Source organism: Polypterus senegalus, chromosome 8, assembly GCF_016835505.1.
Source record: "Polypterus senegalus isolate Bchr_013 chromosome 8, ASM1683550v1, whole genome shotgun sequence".
NCBI classification, from domain to species: domain Eukaryota; kingdom Metazoa; phylum Chordata; class Cladistia; order Polypteriformes; family Polypteridae; genus Polypterus; species Polypterus senegalus.
The window spans coordinates 34,588,022-34,615,199 of record NC_053161.1 but is presented as its reverse complement, the minus strand read 5'-3'; the positions used below and the strand labels follow the sequence as shown (position 1 = coordinate 34,615,199).

Genomic DNA, 27,178 nt, shown 5'->3' with positions numbered 1-27,178 from the left:
GTGATGTAGTTTTTGACTCTACTGTCCAGCAGACTTGCTTTGTGTTCTGGCCCTGCCAGTGTTAACATGGCTGTTTCAGTTTTAGTCCAGCATCTCCAAGATAGACAGTTTAGGTTAACATGACAACTCTTTATAAGCATGGGGTGAGTATGTGTGTGTACATAAGTGGCTGTGTGTAGGGTTTTTACTCCACAAACTTCCATAGTACAAATATGGTACAGCAAACAGATCAGTGAATGAATGGATGCTTGTATTTTTTGATACAACATGTCTATTACATATTTTAAATTGCTGAAGGTGTTATTTACAAATGCCCTGAACCTGAAGACTTGTGATAGTCATAAAAGAAGAGCAGGGGTCCTCAGTCACAGTCCTGGAATGCCGCAGTGGCTGCAGGTTTTTGTTCTAACCCAGTTGCTTATTTAGAAAGCAATTCTTGCCAATAATTTAATATCATAGCTTGTTAGTGCTTTAACTCTGCTATGTCAGGTAATTCTCATATTCTAGATTTTCTTCCTCTTTCCAAGAATATCATCCAAATGATTTGAACGTTAAAATGGATAAGTAATTCTCAGTCCTTCACTTTTTTCTCTTCATTTTCTTTCCAAGTATTTAATTAAACCCAATAGTGCATGGTAAATACACACATGTGTTAATGGTAATAAGCTAAATGGAGAACTGCTGATATTTTGTCATTTGCATCGAATTGCTAATTAGGAGCAATAAAAAACCAAGAGGACAGCTGTTTAAGAATAAATAAGCAATGAGGGTTCTAAAAGTGAAGCAGAAGTGTTACTTGAGCAATAAGTGCTTCTTACTAAGCAGTTGGGTTGGAGCAAAAACCTGCAGCCACTGCGGCCCTCCAGGTCCGTGATTGATGACCCCTGAAGTAGAGTGTAGATTAAAGAAGGTATGTAGAAGCTTATGATTTAAAATTAAGCTGCCATTGGCAAAATAATGCTTAGAAACTAAACCTCAGTACCAAAGGCTTGGTAATAAGGCAAAAGTGAACAAATCAGAGTAGGCACATTCTTATTAGGTTTGAGCCAGATCAAATACTTTTGTATGAATGTTATTTAGTAAGAAAAGTGTATTTTGTTTTTTTTGTTTTTTTTTTGTACTATTGTACTATATGCAGAATGAGAATTTCAAAAAAGAATAATGAGAGGGTAGAATATTCCTTAAATTGATCATGACCAAATACCAGATTATAAAACAGAAGAGTGACTTGGCTGGAGAAAGATGATTTAATATTGATAATTAATAATAAATGCTCATTTATTTAATATTTATTTAAATAGTGCCAAAATAAAATGTGTTATGTGTTATCTGTCACAATAGAATAGCTTTACCTAAAATTAGGATTTTTTGAGGAATAGTTATGTCCTGATATGTAAAACTACAGAACTAAAAGAGGGTGTGCTTACTGTTTCAGAAAAATATCCAAATAAAAAAAAAACACATCAGTTTGTACTACCTTTTTGTAACCAGTAAGCTAGTGGCTATATTGAATAATCCAACTGTGTAGTGCATAATGAGGTGGAATATTTTCAGCTCAATCACAGGAATTACAATTCCAATCACTGCACAACAAAGTTTTTGCTTCTTGAACACTGTTGGGTGTTTCTTATAGATTATTGGGTGCTGGTCACGAATATCACATCAAAATGTACCCATCACATATCGTTTCAGAGCCATCTTCAGTTTTGTCATGATTTTTTCTTATATTTGTATCCAAACATTTTCGCTCCTGTAAGTGACTTATCAAAAACGATTTGTGCAGCCTGGGCATGTCCAGGCATGGAATCAGGCCAAGTTGGAAACTGTTCTGTGGAAGTTGACATCCTGGACATGCCTGAGCAGGTCTGAACAAGCTTGACGCTGTCTCAGCATGCTATAAAGGTGACTTGCATACACCGATTCTGCTCATTTGGTTAATATACAGTAGATAGTCAATGCAGGGTATTGACAGTGACATTGACCCGGATTTTGAACCATGCACATCAGGCGATCCACATCTGATAATACAGTCCAAATTGAACAATTTGGTCAGAGATTTGGGTCTGTCAAAAGCAAAAGCCAAGCTGCTGGATTCGAGACTGCAGGAATGGTGTTTGCTGTCACCAGGTAAAAAAATGTATGTGTTTCGAGGCCGATATCATGATATAACCAAATTTTTTGCAACAGAGTCGAAGGTCTCCATTTCTGTTGTGACATTGAAGGATTGTTCTCCACCTTGGGTTGTGATCACAACCCGGAAGAGTGGCGTCTCTTCATTGATCCGTCAAGTTTAAGCCTGAAAGCTGTTCTGCTACACAATGGCAATGTTTATCATTCAGTACCTATTGGCAATGCAGCACACATGAAAGCAGTGTATGAGAATATGGAACTGTCACTGAAGCATGTCCAATATAGCAGGTACTGTACAACTGGAATATCTGTGGAGATCTTAAAGTCCGTTGCTTTGTTACTAGGACTGCAGCTCGGCTATACAAAGTACTGTTGTTTCATCTGTGAATGGGACAGCCGTGCCAAAGAGTCACACTATTCTCGACAGAACTGGCCACCCCGTAAAAAGTTAGTTCCAGGACAGAAAATGTGGCACATGAATCGCTTGTCGACAAGATATTTTTGCCTACTCTTCACATAAAACTGGGACTCATGAAGAATTTCGTGAAAGCACTGAACAAAGAAGGCAAAGGTTTTCGTTTTTTAAAGGTTTTCGTTATTTAAGACAGATGTTCCCAAGAATAACTGATGCCAAGATCAAAGAGGGCATTTTTGTTGGCCCCCAGATCAGACATGTTATGAGTGACAAGCGGTTTGAAGATCTGTTAGTTGGGCTGGAAAAAATTGCCTGGAAAGCCTTCAAAGACGTTGTTGACAATTTTCTGGGCAATTACAGAGCCCCAAATTACATTCATCTGGTAGCATACAAAACAATGAAGTGCAAAATGTTGCTCAAGATTCATTTCCTCCACTCACACAAAGATTTCACCAGGACATTGCTACAATGGAGAAACGATACCAGGGCAACTGGCATCCGTCAATGCTTGCTGACTACTGTTGGACACTGCACCATGATGCACCAGACATTGAATACAAAAGAAAATCAGGAGCAAAACACTTATTTAATAGCTTATGCGAAACATAAACGTGACTGAATACGTTATTGTCAGTAAACATATAAATGTCTATTTCTCAGAGTTCGTACGTGATACAGTAAAACCAAAACTATATTTTTGCATATCCAGTAGGTACCTGTCACAATCAGCAAAACATTTCAGGAAGCAAGACTTTTCAAAAAAATTGTTGTGCAGTGAATCGATAGGAGAATGGACTCTATAATATATAATCAGGACTGAATTTAGTGGTGTAAACACAATTAAATGTGTTTATTTTCTTAAATCCACTCTTAAAATATCTAATATCTACTCTGTTACTGTGCTGTCCTTTAAAAAAGTAAACAAGTAGATAAAAAAAAATCCATAAAAATGACTGCAAGACAATTTTTAGAAAACAGAATTATTGTCATGTACTGTTTTAGATGTGCAGTGCATTTACTGCAACATCATATATTTTTAGTGTTATTTTTTGTTTTGAGAAAGTATGAAGTAATGCTGTAATATATTTAGTATGCCCCACTCACATATTTAGTAATTGTATTGTCACAAAAGGTAAAGCAGAAGAACACAGCATACAATTCAGTGACCAGTGTATACTATTGATGAGGTCCATGTGCATTTTTACAATTCGATATGCTGCCTCTATCCACATGCAGTAAATGCAACACCAGATTTCTTGTAAAATGAGAGGTTGGCTGAATTTGTTGGGGTTGTGCGCAGTGGTGGTCATTGGTACTAGCACTTATAGGTCTGCTGGTGAGTGAGAATATTTCAGTGCCCTCATATTGCGTACATACTGTTACTGAAAGGCACTTGTGATATGTTGATAGATTAAACGAATCGGCACTCCCCCTTCAGCATTTTCCTGTAAAAAAAAGGGGGGTTTGGAATGTGGCAAGGGGCTTCCAGTGCAGATTAACTCTAACAAATAAGCACTGGGAAATGGAAGACCCCACTTAAGCATTTTAAGATAAGAGTGCATGGAGGTGGCTACTGCACAGCCAGTGTCCTCCAGAACTGCGGCAAATGCAAGAGATGACATTAACACAATTTGATTTTGGAGTTCAAAATAAATGCTATTAATTGTTTATTGATTTATCTATAGTGCAGTTGCATCCCAACAGCATACAATTGTACTTATCAATCCATTCAATCATTTTCTAAAATGGAAATTTTCGAGATATGCTCAGAGGTCAGAGGCCTATCTCAACAGCACTGAACATCTCTAGGACAATAGTTGATTACACCTAACTAATTTCAGAATCACAAGTCTGTCTTTACCATGTGGAAGTACCACAGTGCCTAGGGAAAAAATAATGCAGACTTTTGAATAATAAGAGAACTCTACACAGACAGTTGCTGTTCTGGTATTTGAACTTTGGTTGATACGGTACTCATTTGTGCTACACAATGCAGAACCCAGTTGTGTGAAACAGACAGATGAAGTTTTGTGATAGCACAAGATGAAGCATTACTCCAAACCAATACAGTATTTGGACTCGGGTTTGCATGCTCTCCAAGTAAACTTTAGTGTAGAGTTTAAATATTCTCTCTGTAGGGTTTCTCAATTTATACAAATCACTCACATTTAACATTTCTCTTCAGAAAGAGGGCTCCAGGCTTGCCAAATGTGTTTAACTGTAGTGAACAAAGTATCGTGTAAGCCTTCCTCATTCAGCTGTTGTTATTTTCATATCTGTTGTCAGTATAAAGGGAAAAAGCCACCAAAAGTTTTGGGGTAGCCAGCCCATATATTGTGGTTGGTTGCTGGCAATGCAAAGAAGACAATTTTTCACTGAGTTCAATACGGAATTGATGTAGATGTGACAAAATGGTGGTTTTAAAGACAGGTCATCAGGGCCGGAACCAGAAGTGATGTCACCGGGGCCAGGTGGCATTTCCCGTAACTGGTCTGCAGGAGAAAAAGAGAAAGGACTAATGCACTCTGCCCTCCCCTGGTCTGGCATGGAATTACCCTCATTGAACCTTTTAGCTGCTTCCCATGCACACTTGTGTGACACTGTCCTCTGAAAACAAAAGAAAGACATTGTGTCTTGTTAACATGGCAGAGTCAACCTTATTTGACTTGAAGATTTGTGACAAAGCTAAACTGACTCTCTAGCATACCTCATCATAATTTTTCATGCCTAAAACAACTGAGCTAATGCTACTAGGCAAAAAAGGTGCACATGGTCTTTCAATAAAAACCTGAATCCAGTTTAAGGTTGTGGGAGGTTAGGCAGCACCAGGAACAAGGCAGGAAATGTGCAGAGCTCTGCTTCATGGCAGGGAACTGAAATGAAAATATATAATTCCATATGACTTGGATTGAAATCCAGCTGCTCTTATGGCCCCAGAGGATCATAGATTTCAAACTGAAACTACAAATTAAAATGGACATGTCTCTGTGATTTTGTCACTTGGCTGTTTTCAGCCTAAATTTAATATTGTGGAACATTGTGCTGTATGAAGAAGTTGAGAAATTAATCTTGTGAATGTACCATTTTGGAATGATTTGATAGAGAGACGTCATTTATTTTTGCCTTGATGTTAGTGATAATGTTGATTCAATTTGTTCTCTTTTCATTGGTTAAACTTAAAATTAAATTTCCTCCCTTATGTTTTGATCAGCTCCATCATCTGTTCATGTCACGCTTGAATCAACAGCACTTCCTGCTGTTGTACCATATATTGGTATGGGATTATGGTAGATGTATCATATAATTTAAAATGATGTGAGCTAAATATGTATAACATTTGGTAAGAAAAGGAGTGCACATCAAACCATTTTCAGAAAATATTTGATTATATTTATGGCTCTATATTTTTCTTTTGTTTGTTGTGTTAAAATATTTTTAATTTTCAGTTATCAGTTAAATAAAAGTAATATTTCAATTAGAAAAGAGGCATTCATCTATTTGTATCGTTGTTTATGCTAACCATTGTTTATGGGAGCTACTTAGAAGCAAGGGTGGTTTAGCAGTACGGTGGTTGAGCAGAATCTCAAATGAGTGAGTACAGTCAATACGTGTCCAAAGATTTTAAATTCTTGCTTTATGTATTCATTCCAGCACCAAGATTGAAATTAAGTATGTACTAGATGTATGCAGTCAATAAACTGAACACTTAATGTTCATTTTAATATGACTTTAAGACATAGCACAAATAGTTCCTAATGTTGAAATACTTTAAGATGTGATGTACATTGAGGTGCTTCTGAGCTGCTCCTAATATATGTAGACTTCAATCAGGTGAGAAGAGACAACATCGTCACAAATGCTAACGAAGTTTGATGCCTGATGTTTATCTGGTGTTAGTAAGTAAAACCTTAGGGCAGATGAAGTGGCATAGAGAACTGGGAAGGGAAAAAAGTGGCCTGATTATAGTGAGCTGGCAAGCCACCCTCACTATATATATCAATACTGATCTCACTCCTCCTGTTTAAGTAAGCTTGACGTGACAGAATATAGATTTTCTTTACCTGCATATTTTTTTTTTTTTTTGCATTTATCCCCAAACCAACCTGCATCATTGCATGAGCAGCAGTAAAAGGTTAGAATTTATCTGCTGTGTGACTTCAGTATGTGAAGGTGTATTACCACAGCTGCCACAGGGCACCCTGTCACCTCTTATTCAGATATGTAATTGTAATGTGTAATCCGCCAGATCCAGGTTGTCACACTCCTTGTTGTAAATGTCACAAAATACCATCACAGATTAGTGTTAAGCATCATGAGATTTTTAGCTTTTTTGAAGATACACTCATGGCCTTTTTCTCATCTAAACAATCTGCTTAAGATGTACTACTTTATTCTCTGTTTTCCTTCAGATTCATATCTCCTATATTTTCTTTTGTACCTTCATCAATGATTTGTTAAATATTTTGAAATTAATAAGAAATGTATGGCAGTTCAGATCTTTCCTTTTTTTCTCAGTATTTAAGATAAACAATATTTTTGCTAAACAAGGAAGCATGTAATTTAAGAATGTAAGGAATTGTACTAATTTTATAATGCATTTTTCTTTTTTTTTTGTAGCCCTTTAAGTTACCCAGCAGTCAATCGGTATTCATCATCTTCACTTTCATCGCAAGCTTCTAATGAAGTTAGCAACATTACTGGACAATCGGAAAGTTCGGATGAAGTTTTTAACATGCAGGTATGCAGCCTTTTGCCTTTCTTCTATTTTTTGCCTGTTTTTCAGAAATATTTACTTCTCAAAGCACATTGCTAATGCATAGTATAGGAAACAGTATATATAGTGTTATTCATGAAGGGTTATTGAAAGGTTGTATTGATTTGGACTTGAGTATTGAGTGGAAATACGAGACATCTTGTTAATACAATGAATTAGGGAAAAGACAGAGTTACTTCTGCCTCCTGCTATTGACACTTACTCAACTGGAGCTAATTGTGTATTTCTATTTCTACTGGGTGAGTCAGTGTAGGCAAGAAGGTCGTCTCTAGCCCTGTTTTTAAATTGTAATCAACTCATACATTGGATGGTTTTTCATTGTTAAATAATTCTGTGACAGATTAGTACGCAATTTACTTGCAGTCTATGACATTAGTTCATTTTTAAATGTATTTTTTTTAAAAAAACCTGATGAATATGGTAAACATAATTTACCTTTAAATTTTTCAATATTATGCACTTGAATTATTTTTGTGACTAGACCTGTTCTTGTCCTCCTATTTCAAGCCAAGTCCATCTACCTCAAGTTTAAGTTCTACCCATTCTGCCTCTCCAAATGTGACCAGTTCTGCTCCATCCAGTGCCAGAGGTATGACATCTTTATTTTGAGAAATAGAATTGCTCATTGCCCGGGGAGCCAAATGCATTATACATTCCCTGAAATTCTCTCCTGTCTCCTATTTTAAATTAAAAAGTGATTTGCAGAGAAGTTATTGTGGCTGGCAGTATCACACGTCTTTACCAGGTGCAATCTAAGTTCATCCAACAAGAGATGCATTGCAAATGAGTTGTCTGTTTCATTCAGCATCACCTCCTCAGTTTTCGAACACAAGCCTGCGAGGCAGATCTCATTGAAAAACACCCCTAGACTGTCACATATGCCGCTTTAGAAACATACATTTTCAAGCGGAGCTAAAAAAAATATTCTTCGATATATTGGCTATAAAAATGTCTAAGAGATTACTAAAGTGCAAAGCTACAGTGACAAAATCAAAGAGTCGGTGGATATGCTCATCATGAAATCTTGGTAAAAAGTCTTTCTCTGTAATATTTTATGTATTTGTATTTTCCCCTCATCTTTCATTAGGATCTCCATTGTTATCTGACAAACAGAAACATTCCAGGGATAATTTCTGTCTTTCTCCACGAGAGAGGCCCTGCAGTGCCATTTACCCAAATCAAGTGGAGCCTACACAGGTGAATCATTTTATATTACATTTTTACAGTTTTCTCAATGAACTTCAGTGAGTGCAAATGCTAAATGTCAAATTAATGGTCTGTTACATTCATTTGTAATGTGGTTATTTGTATGGCCAACAGCCTCACCATTTCTCTTTTTTGAGATGTGTACAAAGTGAAGACGCTTACTTTGAGGGTCTGAAAAGTAATTATTTAATTATACTCTATGTGGGATCCTGTTGTAATTTCCACTTTCATGAATGTTCATATTTTATGTGCTGCAGTGTATTATGCAGCATACGTCTGAGCTTAATTTTTTGGGAACAAATCTTGAAGGATGCTTGAATACTCTGCTTAAAGATAAACTTTGCAATTCTAAGAAAAATCTGTTTAGGTATTATAAAAATCTCATAGGTTAATATTTTAATGCACTGATGTGCAGCACTGACAGGTACAGATTGCTAGTGGCTCCCATCATCTCTTTCCCATTTGTGGGGCATAAGCAGTACATTTGGAACTTCCTATTTAAATGCGCTATGAGGCAGAAGTGGTAACCTCTGCTCTACTGTGCCGTCACTACAGAACTAAAAAATATGTTCTGCATCTTGGATTTTAAAAGATAAAAACCTCTCAGTCCCAAACTTATGTCCAAATTGAATAGGCCTATTTTACTTTAACGTTTTAATAACAATACATTTGTGCAGTTGTTAGCGCTACTCACTCATACTCTAGTTCCATGGTTGAGATTCTCACTCAGTCACTGCCTGTTGGCACGATTTTCTTATGCGTGCTTGAGATTTTCCGAAGTACTCTACTTTTCTTTCCATGTCTTAAAATATGAATGTTAAGTTAGGTTTTGGTTGTAAGTTGACCCAACATATCAGAGGATGATTGTGTGTGTGTGAGTGTGTACCCAGCATGCCCTACCTTAGCCAGTGCTTGTGTGGTGTTGGCTTTGTCTCCCCCTCTCTGTTTGTATGTTTTTTGGTTTCCTATAATATGGACTAATTGGTAATGCTAAATGTTTCTATTATGATCCAATGTGATATTTTGTGTGACTATCTTTTACAATGTACTGACAGCCCATCCCTAGATTTCCTACATCCTCTTTATAGCACACTAGTCAAGATTAAGCAGGTAAGAAGGAGGATGAATGGGTGGCTTTTTTTATTAATTGGGAAGCTGGAAAAGAAATATTCACTTAACTGACTTTAGTAGTCGCAGCTCAGCAGTCCAAGAAGGGAAATTTGCCCAGCTGTCTATTTCTCTTTCTGTCTACCCAAAAGTACTTAGTAGGATTCAATCACTTTGACCTGATTGGATTTACATCCAAAGGTCATCTTTATAGCTTTGTATGGTGGATGGACTCATCTTATACTGTACTCCCAGTAGGTCCCGAAGTGCAAAGTAGAGTTCTTGGCTGTCCATAAATACTTCCAGCGCAGCAAATACTGACAAAAATGTATAAATAATTTAACATTTACATGCCAATATCGAATTCATTTCCTGTAAGTTTTTTTTTTAATTGATTGTGGATATATTATTTAATAGGGTAGCCATACAGAAGCAGTGTGTTACAAGTTGATTAGCACATGCAAGTAATAATAACACAGTACTCTGTAATGATCCTCCATATGACAAAACAACTGCATGCATGCATATATCAGTATCCTATAGGATGATACACCTGATAAAAGAAGTCAAAGGGAAAAGAACAGCCTCATGATTCAAGGATTACTATCTATATTCCTACAGATGGGCCCATACATAATAATTTATCCACAGCCTGGTTGACACAAAGCAATACAGTTCTAAAGGGGAATACCACTTAGCAAAATTACTCGGATAAAACGTTAAGTCCTCCTAATTATTAGTCACCTGAAATGATATGTCACCTTGTTCAAAGTGGGGCTCATTAAGTCATTCAATTAACTTTGATTGTGAATGTATAAATCAGGGTTTGCTTACCAAAGAATGTGTAGCTAGGAATCTATGCAAATATGCATCTTTGCAAAATCTTGACATCCCTCCCTAAGAGGGCTTGGATCTGTTTCTGCGACACAGGAACCTTCTTGACTTTTTTTAAAAATTTAACCTGTAGTCCGTTTTCCATTGACTACCCTTGATATGTCATTCCTAATCATTACTAAAAATGACAATGTTATTTGGAAGTGTCCTAGAATATTCAGATGGGATCCCCAAATTTGGTTCATCATGTGGTGAAATGGTAAAGGAACCCCATATATGCCAAAGGAAAGTCTGACAAATGTGGACAGTCTATCTGTTGCCAAAATTATAATTTTCCTTGTAATCACAGCATGTAATATACAAGTTGAGACACAATAATAACCGGTTTGGTGAAAAAAAAAGTATTTATTGATGAATTACAGTATTCTTAACATTGCCACTTTCTATATACTCCCTCTCCCGATCTCTACACCGCTCCATACGTTTCTTCCATTGACTGAAACAGTGCTGGACGTCTTCTTGCTTGAGACTCTTCAACAGGCTTGCCATTTTTGTCTTCTCTTCATCCATTGAAGAAAAATGTGTTTTCTTCAGGTCACTTTTGAGTTGACAAATAAAAATCACAGGGAGCAAAATCAGGCAAATAGGGGCGATGATCAAGGACAGGAAAGTTTTTGTCAGCCAAAAACTACTTTATGGAAAAAGAGAAAATTTGTGAGAAATTTGATGTTGATTCACTGTTTGATTTTTTTTCACCCAATGTTATCGCAGCAACTCGTGTAGCGATTGTTGTGCAAATACTAACTGGACTCTTCACAGGATATACCTAGCTGGTCAACGGTATGAGAGGGCATGTAGGAGGGGATATAGTTCTATGATTCATGTCCGGCCGGCCTCCAGACAATTTTCCTGGAAAGCTCCAAGTCCAGTCTGGTTATTTTTGTGTCACCTCGTATAGATTTAATTTTCTTGCATTGAGCGACGATACTTGCTTATTTAACACACATCACAGAAGGACAAACTAAATGAATGAAAACATCTATTATAAATAAAGTTTAAATGAGAACTGTATATTTTAACATAAATAAGCACACCTAATGTGATTTTGGCTTTCAATAATCTTTTATTCTTTTTTCTATTGGAATAAACACACCGTATCATATGCAGTCATGCGCCGATTTAAGGTGTTTCGTACTTAAGGCCAAGGATCATGGGAAAACAATATGGTATTTATATTCTAAAAATTGCCAAAACCATCTCACAGTAATAAATCTTTTGTTATTATCATTATTATTTCACAGGTTTTAATATTTTTTCCTGGAAGGTCCTTTAAGGTTTGTTTTGATTAGCACCACTCCACATGGCTAATGGAATCATTCCACATTGCCTTCCCTTACACCAGTGTTTCTCAACCTTTATGGTCCCATGAATCACTTATGCCTTTTAAGTTAATTAACAACCCACTACCAGAAATTGTGAACCACCCTCTTGCTCAAACAAGTGCGATCAGGGGTCCTTCTTGGTGAAACTTGCTGACTTAGAATTGGGGAAACATTGCTCAGTGCTGCCAATCACTTTAGGCAACCCACTCACAAGCCAATGACTGCAACCCACAACGCACAGACAATACAATCTAGCAGCTGAGGAACACTGCCGTACACAGACCTGCCGTATGGCCGCTGAGACGTAAAGATTGGTTTGTGTTGCTTCATACCGGCAGTTAAAGTATGCATACCGGTTTTGATGTCTCAGTTATTTATTCTTGCATTTCTTTACTGTTTCTTGGATTTGTTCTTTTTGGCAGTATACACTTTATTAAAGCCATCTAATATTTGTTGTGCTGTATAGTCTACTTACTTTGTATCAGTTTTATGATATGAACATTTATATTGATGTAATATTTTTTTAAAGTACTGAATCTAGCTTTTCTTGAGGGAGCGAGCAGTGGTATCCAATGGTTCTTATAATTGACTCATTAGCCTTGCAAAACATTGTAAGCATTTTTAAAGAATGTGTAGATATAATTTACACAGTAATTGATTATTGAATGACATTAAGCTAGCCTTTACTGTTTGGGAATATTATATAAAATGATTCAGAACTATAGATCTGCAAGATTTTCATGTTAGGGTTTTATACATTGCCAGTTCAGTTTTTGGTGCTGTATTGCACTGACTTTTAGTTAAATATTACAAAATCATATTTACTTTTTATTTTCATGTGTCTGGTGTTCATTGAATGACATTATAAACAAAGTGCAAAGCACACAACTATACATGCAGTATACCCATGTACTGTATAACATATTTTGCCCCTTTTCTAGTTTTTGTTACAACTGCTAAAGGAGGCATAATACAGGATCTAATGGCTGAAGGCAAATATAAGCCCAGCAACACCTTTTAGCCACCTGTGGTGGAATGAACCGGTAGCTAAAGATGCTGCAGGGCAAAATGTCACGGAGAGAATGGGCAACATTAATCATAGCATCCACTCTTTACTGCCTCTAAAGATCAGTCCTGCAATACTGTTGTGGTTATGTATCTTGTATCCCTTAAACTGTTGGTTCATATAAACTCTTAACCATATTGGCTGTAGAAATTAACTGACCAAATAATCATTTGTAAAGAAGTGCGCTTTTATTATTTATACCAAAACATATGTTTTGTCCTTCGCAGAGAATGCTCTCTCACCCACCTGGAGAAAACTGCTTGCCAAGAAGTGACCCCAATCTTGCAGCACCAGAGAAAGGTATGATGCATATACTATTGCTAATGTCTTTATATAGTTTAAATATTGAGGCATTGTCATTTACAGTCATTGACTTTCAATACTGTATGTACTATACCACTTAATTTTGACATTTTCAACTAGAAAAGATGCCAAAAAAATGGCATAATAGCTAATGTTAGCAACCTATTTTCAGTAGTCCAAAAAATATGTTCTATGAAGCAGCCTTTTGATGTGCCAAAGAATTATCTTAACTGGATTTTTATAAAATGGGGGGTTTATGCCTTTACTGTTCTGACCTTTTGGAAAAAAAAAGACTGATGATTAATGAACACCTTTCATCTCAACCATCTGCTAGTGCCATTTTCTGCCTTGTGGACCACATCCATGTCTACTGAGGTCTGCTGGACACCTAGTCAGATGTGGGGGCCATTGCGGATGGTACTAAGAGAAAATGTCGGGTGACTTACTCTCCTTATGTTGCTTTTACACAATTTCACTCACAATCTAAAACAGTTTAAGCTAAAGCTAGATAGCTGTTTAAGTAATTGAAATCATGCATAATTTGGCTCAATATATAATTTGTGCAAGACTGGCACAGTGGTGTAGTTGTTAATATTGTTGCCTCCCAACTCCAGGAGACCAAGTTTGAACTCCATCCTGGTTACTTTTTGTGCAGAATTTGAACATTTTTCCAAGTGTCTACATGGGTATTCCTTTGATGTCTTAAAGATATGCAGGTTATGGTAACTGCCGAATTCTGCACTGTGAGTGAATGTACGTGTGTGTGTGAATACACTCTGTAATACCCTAAATAAGTGGATAGGACTGTCGAGCTTTGTTGGGCTGAATGGCCTGTTCTTGTCTAGAGTTTTCTAATGTTCTAATACCACTTCCAGCATTGGATTCCCACCTGTTTTGTCCTGGAAGTTCCTAAGGTGACTCTGTTTCCCCTTTATACTCGTTATTAAATAGACCATAATATATCCCATACATTTACTGCACTTTGACTGCTACTCTTGGTTAAAACTTCCCACCTTCTTTTACATCTGTAACCCAGACCATTAAATAGAGCACCAGAAGAGGCAGTTGAAAAAGCTACAGATTTATTCATGTATTATAGTGGATATGTCTAAAATAATAAACAAAGTAAAATCAGTGTGTCAAAAATACCATTTCTAGCTAAGTAACAGTTCGTCTTGTGTTGTGTGCTTAATTCTACTGTCTTATGTTGATTAGTCTCTGGTACGGCTTGGTTTTTGCTCCTTCGTCTCCTTTAAATAGAGTAATAGAAACTGGCAGCAAAGAGGTAGAAAGAAGGAACAGCATGGGCGCTTACACTTATTATGGCTCTGTAGCCCCTGACGCACCTCATGTACCAGTGGGGTGCAGCATTCACCAATGAAACAGCTCAGGCAAGCCCAGCCCATGCTTTGTTCCTGCCAGCATTTTCTCCAGTTACAAAGGATACACAAGTGTAGTTTCACACAAACAAGAAAGAAAGGATGCACAGAAAATGAAGCCGTAAACTGCTTCTCTAAGAGTCTCTGCGTTCCTCCTGGGGATAGAAACACATAAGGTGTAAAGTGTCCTAGCAGACATGACCCATTCTGGTCAGCTCTCCCTTTTCCCTCTCATAGAACACTCAACAGAAGTTCTTGTCTGATCTAGTAGGGTCATAAATGTGCCAGAGCAACAACTGGTTATACAGCTTTATTGCCTTTGAAATAAATTCCCTGTCTGATTACATTTTTTAAATAATATTTTTGCACATTAATATAAAAAGAATTATTAATCTCTATGTTAGATATTATTCTCCATTACACCACTTCATGCCCAGTGATGCTGGGATTCTGCCCCCACAAATGTGACCTACATTAAACAGGTTTAAAAATGAATAGATCCATGGATAGATATTAATTTGCTGTATAGACCAGTTTGGAATGAATTCTTCAAAGTAAGACAAACAATTTGCTGAACAATGCCAAACAGTGGATTTAAATTACACAGACGGAAAAAATATTCTTCGGCTTATTTCATTCAATGCCATGTTTTGATATGCTTGTTTTTATTAAGCATTTGTCATCAAATGTCCTGTGGTTTGAAATTTTTGAAAACAGGATTATACACCAGATAATTACATTACAAAGGAAACCATTTTTTTTTTAATTAATTGGATATCCAGACATTTAGAGACAAAAGGATGTGGTTTGTTAACAGTATTATTTTTGAGGAAGCCATTATACACAATATATGACAGAAATACAGTAGCACTGAAAACCTTGTTATTTTTTGCTGATATAGTATATTGGTTAGTTACATTTCAATCTTTAAACACAATTACACCAGTTTATTATGTTAGTGTGATCGATCTTATCTCACACACATTGCACATTTTCTTTTCTTTATTCCACATTCCTTTGTCAGTTTAGATATATAAATATAACTTTATTTGCCCCCATGGAGAAATACAGAAGCTCCTTAAATAAGTAAATGACTAGATACACACACACACACACACACACAAAATGGTCTGAACACACTAGAATGACTAAAAAGGAAGAAAATTAAAAAGAAAGAAATGTTATGACTTAACTGTCACAGTAAGACATTATGCAGGCATATTGCCGTTGGTATAAAGGAGCCCCAGTACAGTTTCTTGACAAACCTCTGCTGAATAATTTGTTGGCTGAAAGTCCTTCATGCTAGTGTACCAGACAGAGGATGTGCAGCATTGTTCATAATGACACATAGTTTTGTTTTAGCTACTATCTTCAGGGGATGGACATTTCTTGAAGTGATGTTGCTGAACCAGCACACCACAGTGTAGAAAATCACAGTGGACATCACAATGTTGTAGATGATGTGAATAATGTCACTACTGCCATTAAAGAGAACTAAGTTATAAGAGCCTGCTCTGCCATTTCTTATATAGTTCCTCTGTGTTGCGAGGCTGGTCCAACTTGTCATTAATGTGGACATCCAAGCACTTGTAGGAGTGTACCACCTCTAGATCAAGTCCATGAATAGTGACCAGACAGAGGCGCTCTTTGGTACAGCAAAAGTCAATAACCACTTCCTTGGCTTTGTGAAGATGCAGACAATCCTCTTTGCACAAAGAAACAAACATTTCCACCTGTATACTGTGTCTTAACCTCATAAATACAGAATCAGCTGAGAATTTCTGCAAGTGACATGACCTTGGGTTAAATTTATAGTCTGATGATTTATTAGCATAGCACAAATTCAGTTTTAGAGTTTGAGTTATATTCATTGATGGTGTAGGGGAACTGGACTGTTGTGATCAAGCCCACAGAAACAGGTACTTTTTCAGAACAATTGTGGATTATTTATGCTTATTAATAGAGCTGAGTTTGACATAGACAAGGAGAACCTGTAAGCACAAATAAAAAGCTAGAATCAAACTGACCTCTTTATACAGTACAGTATACAGTATGCTCACTGGATCACTTGGAATTAAGATAATACTTCAAGTAGCAGTCATTTACATTCAGAATAAATCTTGCACTAGGTCATCTTATTTTCTTGGTTCTTACAATTATGGTTTCTCTTTTCTATCTAAAAACTCATAGCTGCAGCAGGAAGTCAGTACTACTGCAGTGCAGATTCCTTAACATTTCTAAAGCAGGTGATGGTAAAGGTAATGCATGGCAAAGATGCTTATGCTATCTGAGACTTCTGCCCGTGGAAAATTAACATCCACCTTAATAAAAGCATAATTGTCTTTGTGTCTTGTCTGTGTGTCTTTCTGATTGCTATGTCTCTGTCATTGCAAAAGATGGGACATCACAAACATTTTTATTAATTCAAATGCATTGCATTAGTCGTTTCAACAGATCGCACATTGCAAACATTAACACTGCTTTTACGAACCCCATGCCGAATGTCATATAACAAAGACCTAGGCTTTTCATGGTGCACTGCAAACGTTACTGCTGAGGTCTCCGTTGATTACTCATATTTCAGCTTATCTTAGACAGGTACCACATCTAGTATTACTATAATCTAAAGTTATTAATGTACCGAAGTCAATAGGCATGTTCAAAACAGTTGGTAGAGTTCTCCTAACAACATTAATACACCTCTTTCTCTCCAACTTATATCGCGCTTTACATGATTCACAGTGCATGTGGCGCTAGGAGTGGGATGAATTTAGTACCATGGTTACAATCTTCAAATCACAGAAACAACTGAATATCTAGTTGTATTATGACAGTTGTGCTGAGGACCCTGCACAGTTATGTGTAGCACTTGAAAATGAGGATTGTATGTATGTGTCTGTATTTGGTCACGGAAAAGTAGGATTATGCTGGTTTTTTTTTTGTTTTTTTTTTAAACTTCAAAATAGTAAAAATGAATGTGAGTTCCCTCCAATTGGGAATATTTGGATTTTATGCCATCATTAAGAATTCTTTAGGATATATCACTCCATATTCGGAGGCTCTATTTAGACTGTGTTCCACCTGGCCTGCTTCCTTTCCATTTTATAGTGACTAGCACTTTAAACCACAACTCATCCCATTCATTTCATCCTGGGCCCCCCTTTGTGACTCACTTCAGCCTCCAATGCCCCAGTTGTCCAAAAAAAAGTATAGTATACAAACAATTATAATTTTTCATGATCTTTTTAAGTTATCTTGGATAAAGGCAGAAATCACATTTCCATCCATCCATCCATTCATCCTCCAACCCACTATATCCTAACTACAGGATCACAGGGGTCTGCTGGAGCCAATCCCAGCCAACACAGGGCACAAGGCAGGAAACAAACCCCAGGCAGGGTGCCAGCACACACACACACACACACACACCCTCACACACCAAGGACAATTTAGTATCCCCAGTGCACCTAACCTGCATGTCTTTGGACTGTGTGAGGAAACCGGAGTGCCCGGAAGAAACCCAGACAGACACGGGGAGAACATGCAAACTCCACGCAGGGAGGACCCGGGAAGCGAACCCAGGTGTCCTAACTGCGAGGCAGCAGTGCTACCCACTGCGCCACCATGCCACCCTGAAGCACATTTACAATCATAATAATAATAGTACCGATATGCATTTTGTTACTCATTATTGTTCCATTTTGCCTGATTCACATTATGACATGATGGAATATGTAATTATGCATTATAAATGGTTAATTATAAATTGATTAATGATTAATTCATTAACATAATTAATTGTATAGCATTGTATGCCTTTATTAGTGCCCATTTCTGGTTCCAAAAGTTGTTTGGATAGATAAAGTAGTTTATCTAAGACTGACTTAGCTCATCTTGTTCAAGAGAACCAGAGGATTTGATGTGGAACATTTTGATTTTGTAACAGCAGACTTAGGATAAATTAAAATAAAGTGAAAATAGACTTACTGTAGTAAGCTACTGCACAGACAAATCAGCTGTCTACATAAAATACTTAAGTATAAAATAACTTTCATTTATCCACTTTCTAAACCCCCTTTCTTCAGTGTAGGCTTTCAGAGAACTCAGGGTATCCTCATCGAATGTCAGTAACTTAATACTAGAGGGAAAATGACAAAAGATCATTTTAATACTATAAATCAAAGGTGCCTAATGCCGTACTGATATTACAAAAATACTTATACCAGTAAAATTAATACTTTAGCCTTAGCTACACCAAGAGAGAAAGCATTTAAGAGGATCAAAATCTGTTCTGAACAGCAAAATAAAGTAGAACCACATTTCACTAAATAAATGAAATAAAATAATCACATTCTCATGTGAAATGTAGGCATGTGAAACTTAAAAAAGATACGTTTCTACATGAAGATTTATTATTATAATATAACATTGCATTCTCAAAATTCTTAATCCATTTCAGGATCATGGGGGCCAGTGTCTCCGTGTGGAATTTGTTCATTCTCCTTGTGCTTACATGGGCGTTCTCCTGGGATCTCCAGTTTTCCTCCTACACCCGTGGGTGTTTGGTTAACTGGTGACTTCAAATTGGCCTCAGTGAGTATGCAAGTGTGGCTGCGTGCATACGTAGGCCCTGTGATCGATGGCCAGAGCCATTTCCACGCCTTGACCCAGAAGTGTTAGAAGCTCACCCAAAACCCTCCATTTCCCTTAAATTGATTGTAGCGGGCTAGAGATTGGTTTTATGTGGTATGTTACAAGTTTCTGATTTAAACTTTTCCTGTTTTCCATTTAGTCAACAGAAAAAATAAATCGATAGAGTTAAGTATGGCTGTAGTACTTATGTGATTCTGTATGTGGGTTTCTTTTTGTTTTTTAACATGCAAAATTGACCATTTTTGTTTGTTTTCACAGTTTATTTTTTCTGTTTTGTTTTGTTCCATTCTTTAGTTTATGTAACTCAGGAGACATGTTCAGGATTGAACACTTTTTGACATAAGTGCGTATACCTGTAGTGACACTATTAGTATGACAAAGGTTCCATGCTCTGGTATCCCTTGGTTGGATAAACTTTAAAGATCTTTAGTGATAGCGTGCAACTCAAGTGCCAGTTTTCGTTTCAATTTTTTGATCTGCTTCAGGCTTTGACTTTGATTTTTGGCTTGTTGCTGTGCTCTGTTCTCTTAACTTTGATTCTCATCTAATGTTATTATCTCCCAGTACCTTTTCTCTTTTAGACCTCTGTTATGTTACGTGACAGCATCTTCAGGGATTATTGTAAGAGACAAGAAAAGGCTAGCACATAATAACACAAGACAAGAATAATGGTTAAGACCAGTCCAGGTCACAACTCGGAGATCAAAAAGAAGCACAAATGAACGCAGCACAGCTCCAAACCAAAAATTAAAGTCAAAGTCTCAAGGAGATCAAAAGACTGAAACAAAACCAAGCACTTTACCTATTTGAGTTGCAAACTAACTATCACTAAAGTTCTTTCAAGTTCATCCAACCAGTGATACCAAAAAACAGAACTGCCGCCATGTATATAGTGTCACTACTACATATGTCACAAATGTGCTGATTGCAAACACGTGTCACTTAAAGAAAAGAAATAAATGAAGTGAAACAAAATACAAAAAATAAACTTTGAGAAAAAACAAACCAAAATGGCTAGCAATTCCCACAAAACAATTTCACGTGATAAAATAATACATAAATAAAATAAAACAATGTATAGAAACATGTAATTACTACAATGAAAATGATAGATGAAGCTGTTGTGATGTGTAGTTTCTGTCAGTAAGTGTATTCTAACTTGAGTTTATAGATTTATTGCTTTAAAGTTTGCAGCATAGCCATAAAGAATGATCAAGTTGTTGCCCTTCTTCAGAGCACTATTAGAAATAATACTCCTTAAAACAGAGGATAACCTTTGTAGTTCAATAACCTAAAAATGTTTAAAATGTACATTATATTTAGTGTATTTAATAGAAAAACAAAATATTGACTGTATTAATTTATATTTTGCATAAAGTGTCATTATGGTGGTGCAGTGGTGGCACTGCTGCCTCACAGTAAGGAGACCAGAGTTTATCTCCAGGGTCCTCCCTGCATGCAGTTTGCGTGCTCTCCTCGTGTCTCCCTGTTTTTTTCAGATGCTCCAGTTTTTTCCCCACAGTAAAAAGACATGCAGACTGGCACCCTGTCCAGGGGATTGTTCCTGCATTGCACCCAGTGATAGCTGGCATAAGTTCCAGCACCCCCGCAATCCCCGATCTGGGTTAAGTGGGTTAGAAAATGATATGAAATGACAATGTGTCATATGTTCTCTTTGAAAAATTATTGATTATGACAGTCTGAAAATGACCTGTGGCCTTCCAGTGAATATCATAAAGAACCTCATTATAAAGCACAGCAGACTCCATGCCACTCCCCTCCACCACAAAGGTGTGTACACCACTTTTCCCATCCTCAAATTTTCAAGTGAACATTGTGCCCCTGACAAATACACAACCAGAACAAGAACAAGTTTAAAAAGGTAAATAGTAAAGATCAGTCTCTTTAGTACAAAACCTGGAAGTTGTTGTACCTTTCCAGAGCTGGCCACAACTAGTTTAGGTAGATTAGTGTCTAAAATAAACACTGACCGTGCACTTTCCAGTATACAAAGTGCAGACTTCATCCAACATGTATTATTCAGAATGAAGGCACCTATATACGTACACAAACTCTTCAGATGGCATATCAGTTGTGATTTTTTTCTAGTGAATAGCTTAAAAACTATGCTAAATTATGCCTAATGAGTCAGAGTTTTAAAATGTGAAAGGCAAACTAGATAACATTTATTAAGACATTCAGAAAGCAGTCAGGAAAAAATGAAAGTTATTCCACTGGGTAAACTGTGGTAACAGCTTTACTGTATGCCGCTTGAAAAAATAATGATGCAGCTCATTATGATTCTAGAGAGATGCCTGTTTCACGGTATAAATATCTCTTATTCCTGTCTGCCATGGCGAACCAATATTGTATTCAGTCCAACTAATCAGTTCATCTGAGGTACTCATGGCTTTGACTAGATTTGAGGTTATTGAAAATGGCAATCATGAGTGAACTACAAACTTTGGTAATATTAATACAAGGCTGTATGTATGGTTGCCACTGGGCCACAATGCATTACAGAATTCCATGTTGATAATAAATTAACTTTAAACTTAATTATTCCAATAATTATTTATTATGCAGGTTCCTAATTGTTTTTTAATACTCCTTACTATTTAATCAACTTGAGAAGTTTATAATACAGCTTTCATCACCTAAAATATAACTGCAGCTACTCTATCATCGTAAAATAAGGTGCATTCAGGCATGTGTTCAACTCTCAAGAAGCTTAAAGAAACCCAGCTGAACTGTTGACCATAAAGTGTGATGCAGTCCTTTGATGTATGATGTGGCAGCTCTAGAAGGAAATATTTTTCGGTACTGGATGACTGACTAAAAGGACTAAAAAGACACCCCTAATTCTCATGATCAGAATGAGAACAGAATTATTTGATCACAGCTACTGTCCACATCAAAGAACATCACTTGCCAAGTGAAACAGTTTTTCATTCCTTCTGGATGTGATGGTAACCGCTAAAGCAAGTGCAGACTCTGAGACCATTGCACTCCATCTGTACAGGGTTGGAAGGCTGCAGAATATTTTCTCAGAATTTCCCCAATTCTCACTTTCCATTTAGTGGAGCAGCAGTAGCAAACGTAGTTGTAGAGAGTCCAGAAGGGAAAAACACACCGCCATAAGATACAGAAGGATGGGGTGGGGGCACAGGAAGACAGGTAAAGGCCACCACTTCTACAGCTTCTATCTCTCCAGCAGTCTAGGAGGGGAAGGGAAAACAACCTTAACCAGCAAATCTGTATACCACTAATAGTCCCCCTAAAGATTTGATAACTGATCACAAGGGGCAACTTATTCAACATAAGTAAAAAGGCCAAGGTAAAGCAATGCTGCCTCAGTTTTTGACATCTGCTAACCCTTCACAAATTGCAACGCTCCAGGAGAACTGAGACCTACAAAACATTTACTTGCATGAGAGGATGGCCCTACTCACCTCAGACATAACCTTGGGCTTACACCATACCTTTTTGTTATACACACACAAACTAATACAAGTGGAAACAGTTGAAGTATGTTTTTCTTCAGTGAAACTCCCCTTTACAGCTGTCAGGCACTGTTTACAAAACATGAAGTACTCTTTATCCTCATTTCTAGCAGTCATTTACCTTTGAGGCCTTTTAAATCTCTTAAAATCCATGTGTCTTTTTAAAAATTATAGACACTACAAGAGAAATAATATCTTTTAACTCAATCACTGTGATAGGGAGCTTCTACCTGGTCATTGGTCTTGAAGCTTCAGATTGACTATCGCTAGCAGGATGTGCCTTTTCTGTACATTATTGTACATTACGTTTAGTACGTGCACGGATCTTTGGCATGACACATTTAATGCAGGCATACTCTTGCCTTGCTATTGTAAGCACGGAAAGTTCCTTCAGATATACAGATCTTAGTAGAGGAGTGTTAATATTTCGTTGCCTTTGAAGCAGGTAGTGTTACTTGTGTCATGCTACATCTAGTGAAGTGTGAAACCTCAGACCCTTGATGCCAACTGCAGAGAGTTCTTTTTGTCATGTTGCACTTAGGATAGAGGATGCCTCTAGGGGCAGAGCCATCTCAAGATAGGGTGAGGAACAAAGTCTAAGGGGCTGGGGCCGGCACAATCTGCCTCCCCTCTTCAAATATGCAATCCTTCACACTCGCATAAAAGTATAAGTACATACATTCTTAAATATTTGAGTAATGCAACACACAAAACTCTTCTTTTCAGTCAAAATTTAATCTAAACTAAGTGGGAAAGCAGATGCCCTATTCAAGGCAGGATGCTGTGATCCTCCATGTTACATACGGGGTGTTTGAAAAGGCATCAGCTGAATTTGGTTAACAAGCTGATTAGTGCTTAATATCGAACACCGGGAGGAATTGATGGCAACTGAGCACTAGTTAACTCTCAGGAAGAGTTGGTGAGCCATGAGCAGCAGAAGAGTGCAGGAGAAGCAGATGAATGAATGTGAAAGAAGCGAGGGACAAGAGTTGGAGTCCTAAAGCTGGGGGAAAGCTGTTGTGGGATATCTGGATCTGCTGAGCATTTTTTAAGAAGCAGTGAAAGACGGATGGCTTTTAAGTGTGGCCCTGGATTGAAAATGGTACAGGGCAGGGCTGCATGTTTGAACTGGAGCGTCATTGCTGTGTGGAGAAGCTGTACTGTGTGCAAGCTTGAGGTGTCGGCACTGTGTCTGGAAAGCTGTGCTCGTTTTGGAAGGACAGGAAAGCCTTGTGCTTCATAGAAGTTACTGAAACACATCTTGTGACAGCTAGTGTCTCTTTGTAGAACTGTTTGAATGTTTTTAGTCAATTAACATTATTTATTTATTATTTAAAATGGATATATTGATTCACCTTAGCACTTTTAAATTCTAATAAACACACACTGTCTTGAAACACCAAGCTACTTCCTGTATCTTTTCACTTGCTTCTCATCCTTAGCACAATAACTACAAAATGTCAGATTCAAGATATATGGGTGGTATGGGGCATAACAGAAACATGTCTGAACCACACTACAGTAACTGCATCATTAGTTGCAAGCTAATTAACCTAGTTTGTGAAAAAAAGAATACGATTTTGTAGTAAAATATAAAATCAAGTATGTTCAAAGTCACATAGTTTACACAGATGGTCAAGAAAATCTAAGAAAAGTACAAGTCATGTAGTCACATCGAACAACCTGATTAAATAAAATCTTTAAATAAAATATTATCAGATCTTATGTATTAGCTTAACAAATGAATTTGATGGACTGCATCTATTTTATGTATACGTAAAGCATGCTTTACCTGTGGCCAGTTTTACTACAATTGAGTTATGAATATTGATTGTTTTAAGTTATTTATGTGTGGCTACACAGAATGAAACTGAGTACAGTGATCCCTCCTCGATTTCGGGGGTTGCGTTCCAGAACCCCCTGCGAAAGGTGAAAACCCACAAAGTAAAAACCCTTATAAACTCTCCCACACTAGTATAAAAATTTCCCACACAGTTATACAGCATAAACCCTTTATATTCTCTTAGATACTGTATTAGGTAAGATTCGTTGAAATTATGTATGTAAATACACTATTTATATACAGTAAAACCTAAATGTTATTTTACAGATATCAAGCGTCTCTGATATCAAATATAATAAATAATAATAATAATTCATTACATTTATACAGCGTTTTTCTCAGTTCTCAAAGAGCTAAATATGTTACAGCCATTACAATAGACAGGCCACCAGAAATAAATTCGTACAATGCAAGCAAAATTGTATACAGTAAAATGTGTGTACAGTTACACTAAACGTACGTACATGTACTAAGTACGTAGAAAATTAGTTATGGGTACTCACCAACAATGACACGATGACTTGTGCGATAATGATGAGTTTAGTTTTAGCAAAGCAGAGCGTTACAGCTCCAAGGGGATCTTCTTCTTCTGGCAGTCTTCAATCCAAATCCTTAAAGCAGATTCCATCCGGATTACCATCTTATTGCGTCCACTTACAACTCATTTTGCGCCCTGGTTAAAAGACACTGCGGCCATAGAGCTTATATTCTTTTCCTCCTTTTTTTTTTTTTTTATTTATTTATTTATTAATTTTATTACAATCAATACATAGCAATCAAGTTTTACAAAAAAAAAAGAATTATGCTAAGAACAGATCGATCCCCACCCTTGAGAGAGAGAGCAAGCCAAGCGGTGTAAAATTTAAGGCTTTTAAAAATACCTAAATCAACAAATTCTCTGTGCTTTATAAAATCATTTCAAAATATTACTGATTAGATCCTGCCATGTTTTGAAAAAGTCTGCACAGATCCTCTAACTGAGTATTTGATTTTTCCAATTTTAAATAATATAACACATCAGTTTCCCACTGACTTAAAGAGGAGAGTTTGGGTTCTTCCAGTTTATCAGAATAAGTCTGCGTGCCAACAGTGTAGTGAATGCAATCACAGTTTGTTTGTCTTTCTCCACTTTAAGACCCTCTGGAAGAACCCCAAACACAGCTGTTAATGGGTTAGGAGGGATTGTGAGTCCAAGACTGTCTGAGAGGTAATTAAAATTTTTGTCCAGAATAATGTTAATTTGGAGCAGGCCCAGAACATGTGACCTAGTGAGGCTGGGGCTTGGTTGCAGCGTTCGCAGGTTGGATCATGCCCTGGAAACATTTTGGAGAGTTTTAGTCGAGACAGATGTGCTCGATATATAATTTTGAGTTGTATAATTGTATGCTTTGCATATGGAGCTTGAGTGAATTCTCTGCATTGCTACTTTCCACTCCTTTTCTGATATATTAATTGAGAGGTCATTTTCCCAGTGTCCTCTTGGATCTTTGAAAGGAAGGGATTGTAAAAGGATTTTATATATTGTAGAGATGGAGTCTAACTCCTTGAAATTGAGCAATAATTTTTCCAGCGTGGATGAGGGTGCAAGATGAGGAAAATCTGGAAGGTTCTGTTTAACAAAGTTCCTGATTTGAAGATAGTGAAAGAAATTTGTAGCTGGAATGTTAAATTTGGAACGTAATTGTTCATAGGATGCAAAGGCGTTGTCTATATAAAGATCTCTAAGCAAGTTAATTCCAAATTTTTCCAGATATTAAAACTGCATATGTTTGTGAGGGTTGAAAGAGGTGGTTCTTTTGCAGGGTGCCACAGAAAGAAGCTTCTCCGTCTTAAAATGCTTTCTACATTGGTTCCAGATTCTAAGTGAGTGGAGCACAATTGGGTTATTAGTGTATTGCCGATAGCGTGTGTTTATTGGAGCACAAAGCAAGGAATACAAAGAAGTACTGCAGGATTTTACTTCTATTGCGGTCCATGCCTGTGTATGTTCTTCTATTTGTGTCCAGGTTCTTATCGACTGTATATTTGCGCCCAGTAATAAAACTGGAAGTTAGGTAGAGCCATGCCGCCTTCTGCCTTTTGTCTTTGTAGGGTCGCTCTTTTGATGCGTGGATGTTTAGAATTCCAAATAAATGAGGTTATTGTTGAATCTAATTGCTTAAAGAACGATTTATTAATGTATATTGGTATGTTTTGAAATAAAAAGGAGCTTAGGAAGAATATTCATCTTAACAGTGTTAATTCTTCCAGCTAGTGTGAGATGAAGGGTTGACCATCTATGCAAGTCTTGTTTAATTTTTTCCATACAGACGAAATTTTGTTGATAAAGAGCTTTATGTTTACTTGTGATGTTTACCCCGAGGTATTTAAACTGTTCTGCAATGATAAAAGGAAGGGTGTCTAATCTAATATTATATGCTTGAATTCACGGAAAGAGTACACTTTTATTCAGATTAATTCTGAGACCAGAGAGCTTTTGAAATTCTGTGAGTGCTGCTAAGACTGCAGGCACAGAATTTTCTGGGTCCGATATATACAGTACCATGTCATCTGCATATAATGAGATTTTCTGTTCCAGTCCTT

General features: G+C 37.0%; 1 protein-coding gene across 3 annotated transcripts in view; it reads left to right on the top strand.

The window, feature by feature from the left end:
- Positions 1 to 27,178, top strand: part of dock4b (dedicator of cytokinesis 4b) — a 432,150-nt gene that overhangs the window by 383,703 nt on the left and 21,269 nt on the right. For all 3 annotated transcript variants that reach the window (XM_039760946.1, XM_039760945.1, XM_039760944.1), the window contains 4 exons: positions 7,163 to 7,283; positions 7,827 to 7,908; positions 8,407 to 8,516; positions 13,142 to 13,214. In XM_039760946.1, coding sequence (XP_039616880.1) covers positions 7,163 to 7,283; positions 7,827 to 7,908; positions 8,407 to 8,516; positions 13,142 to 13,214 — 386 coding nt within the window. The remainder of the gene's footprint in view (positions 1 to 7,162; positions 7,284 to 7,826; positions 7,909 to 8,406; positions 8,517 to 13,141; positions 13,215 to 27,178) is intronic.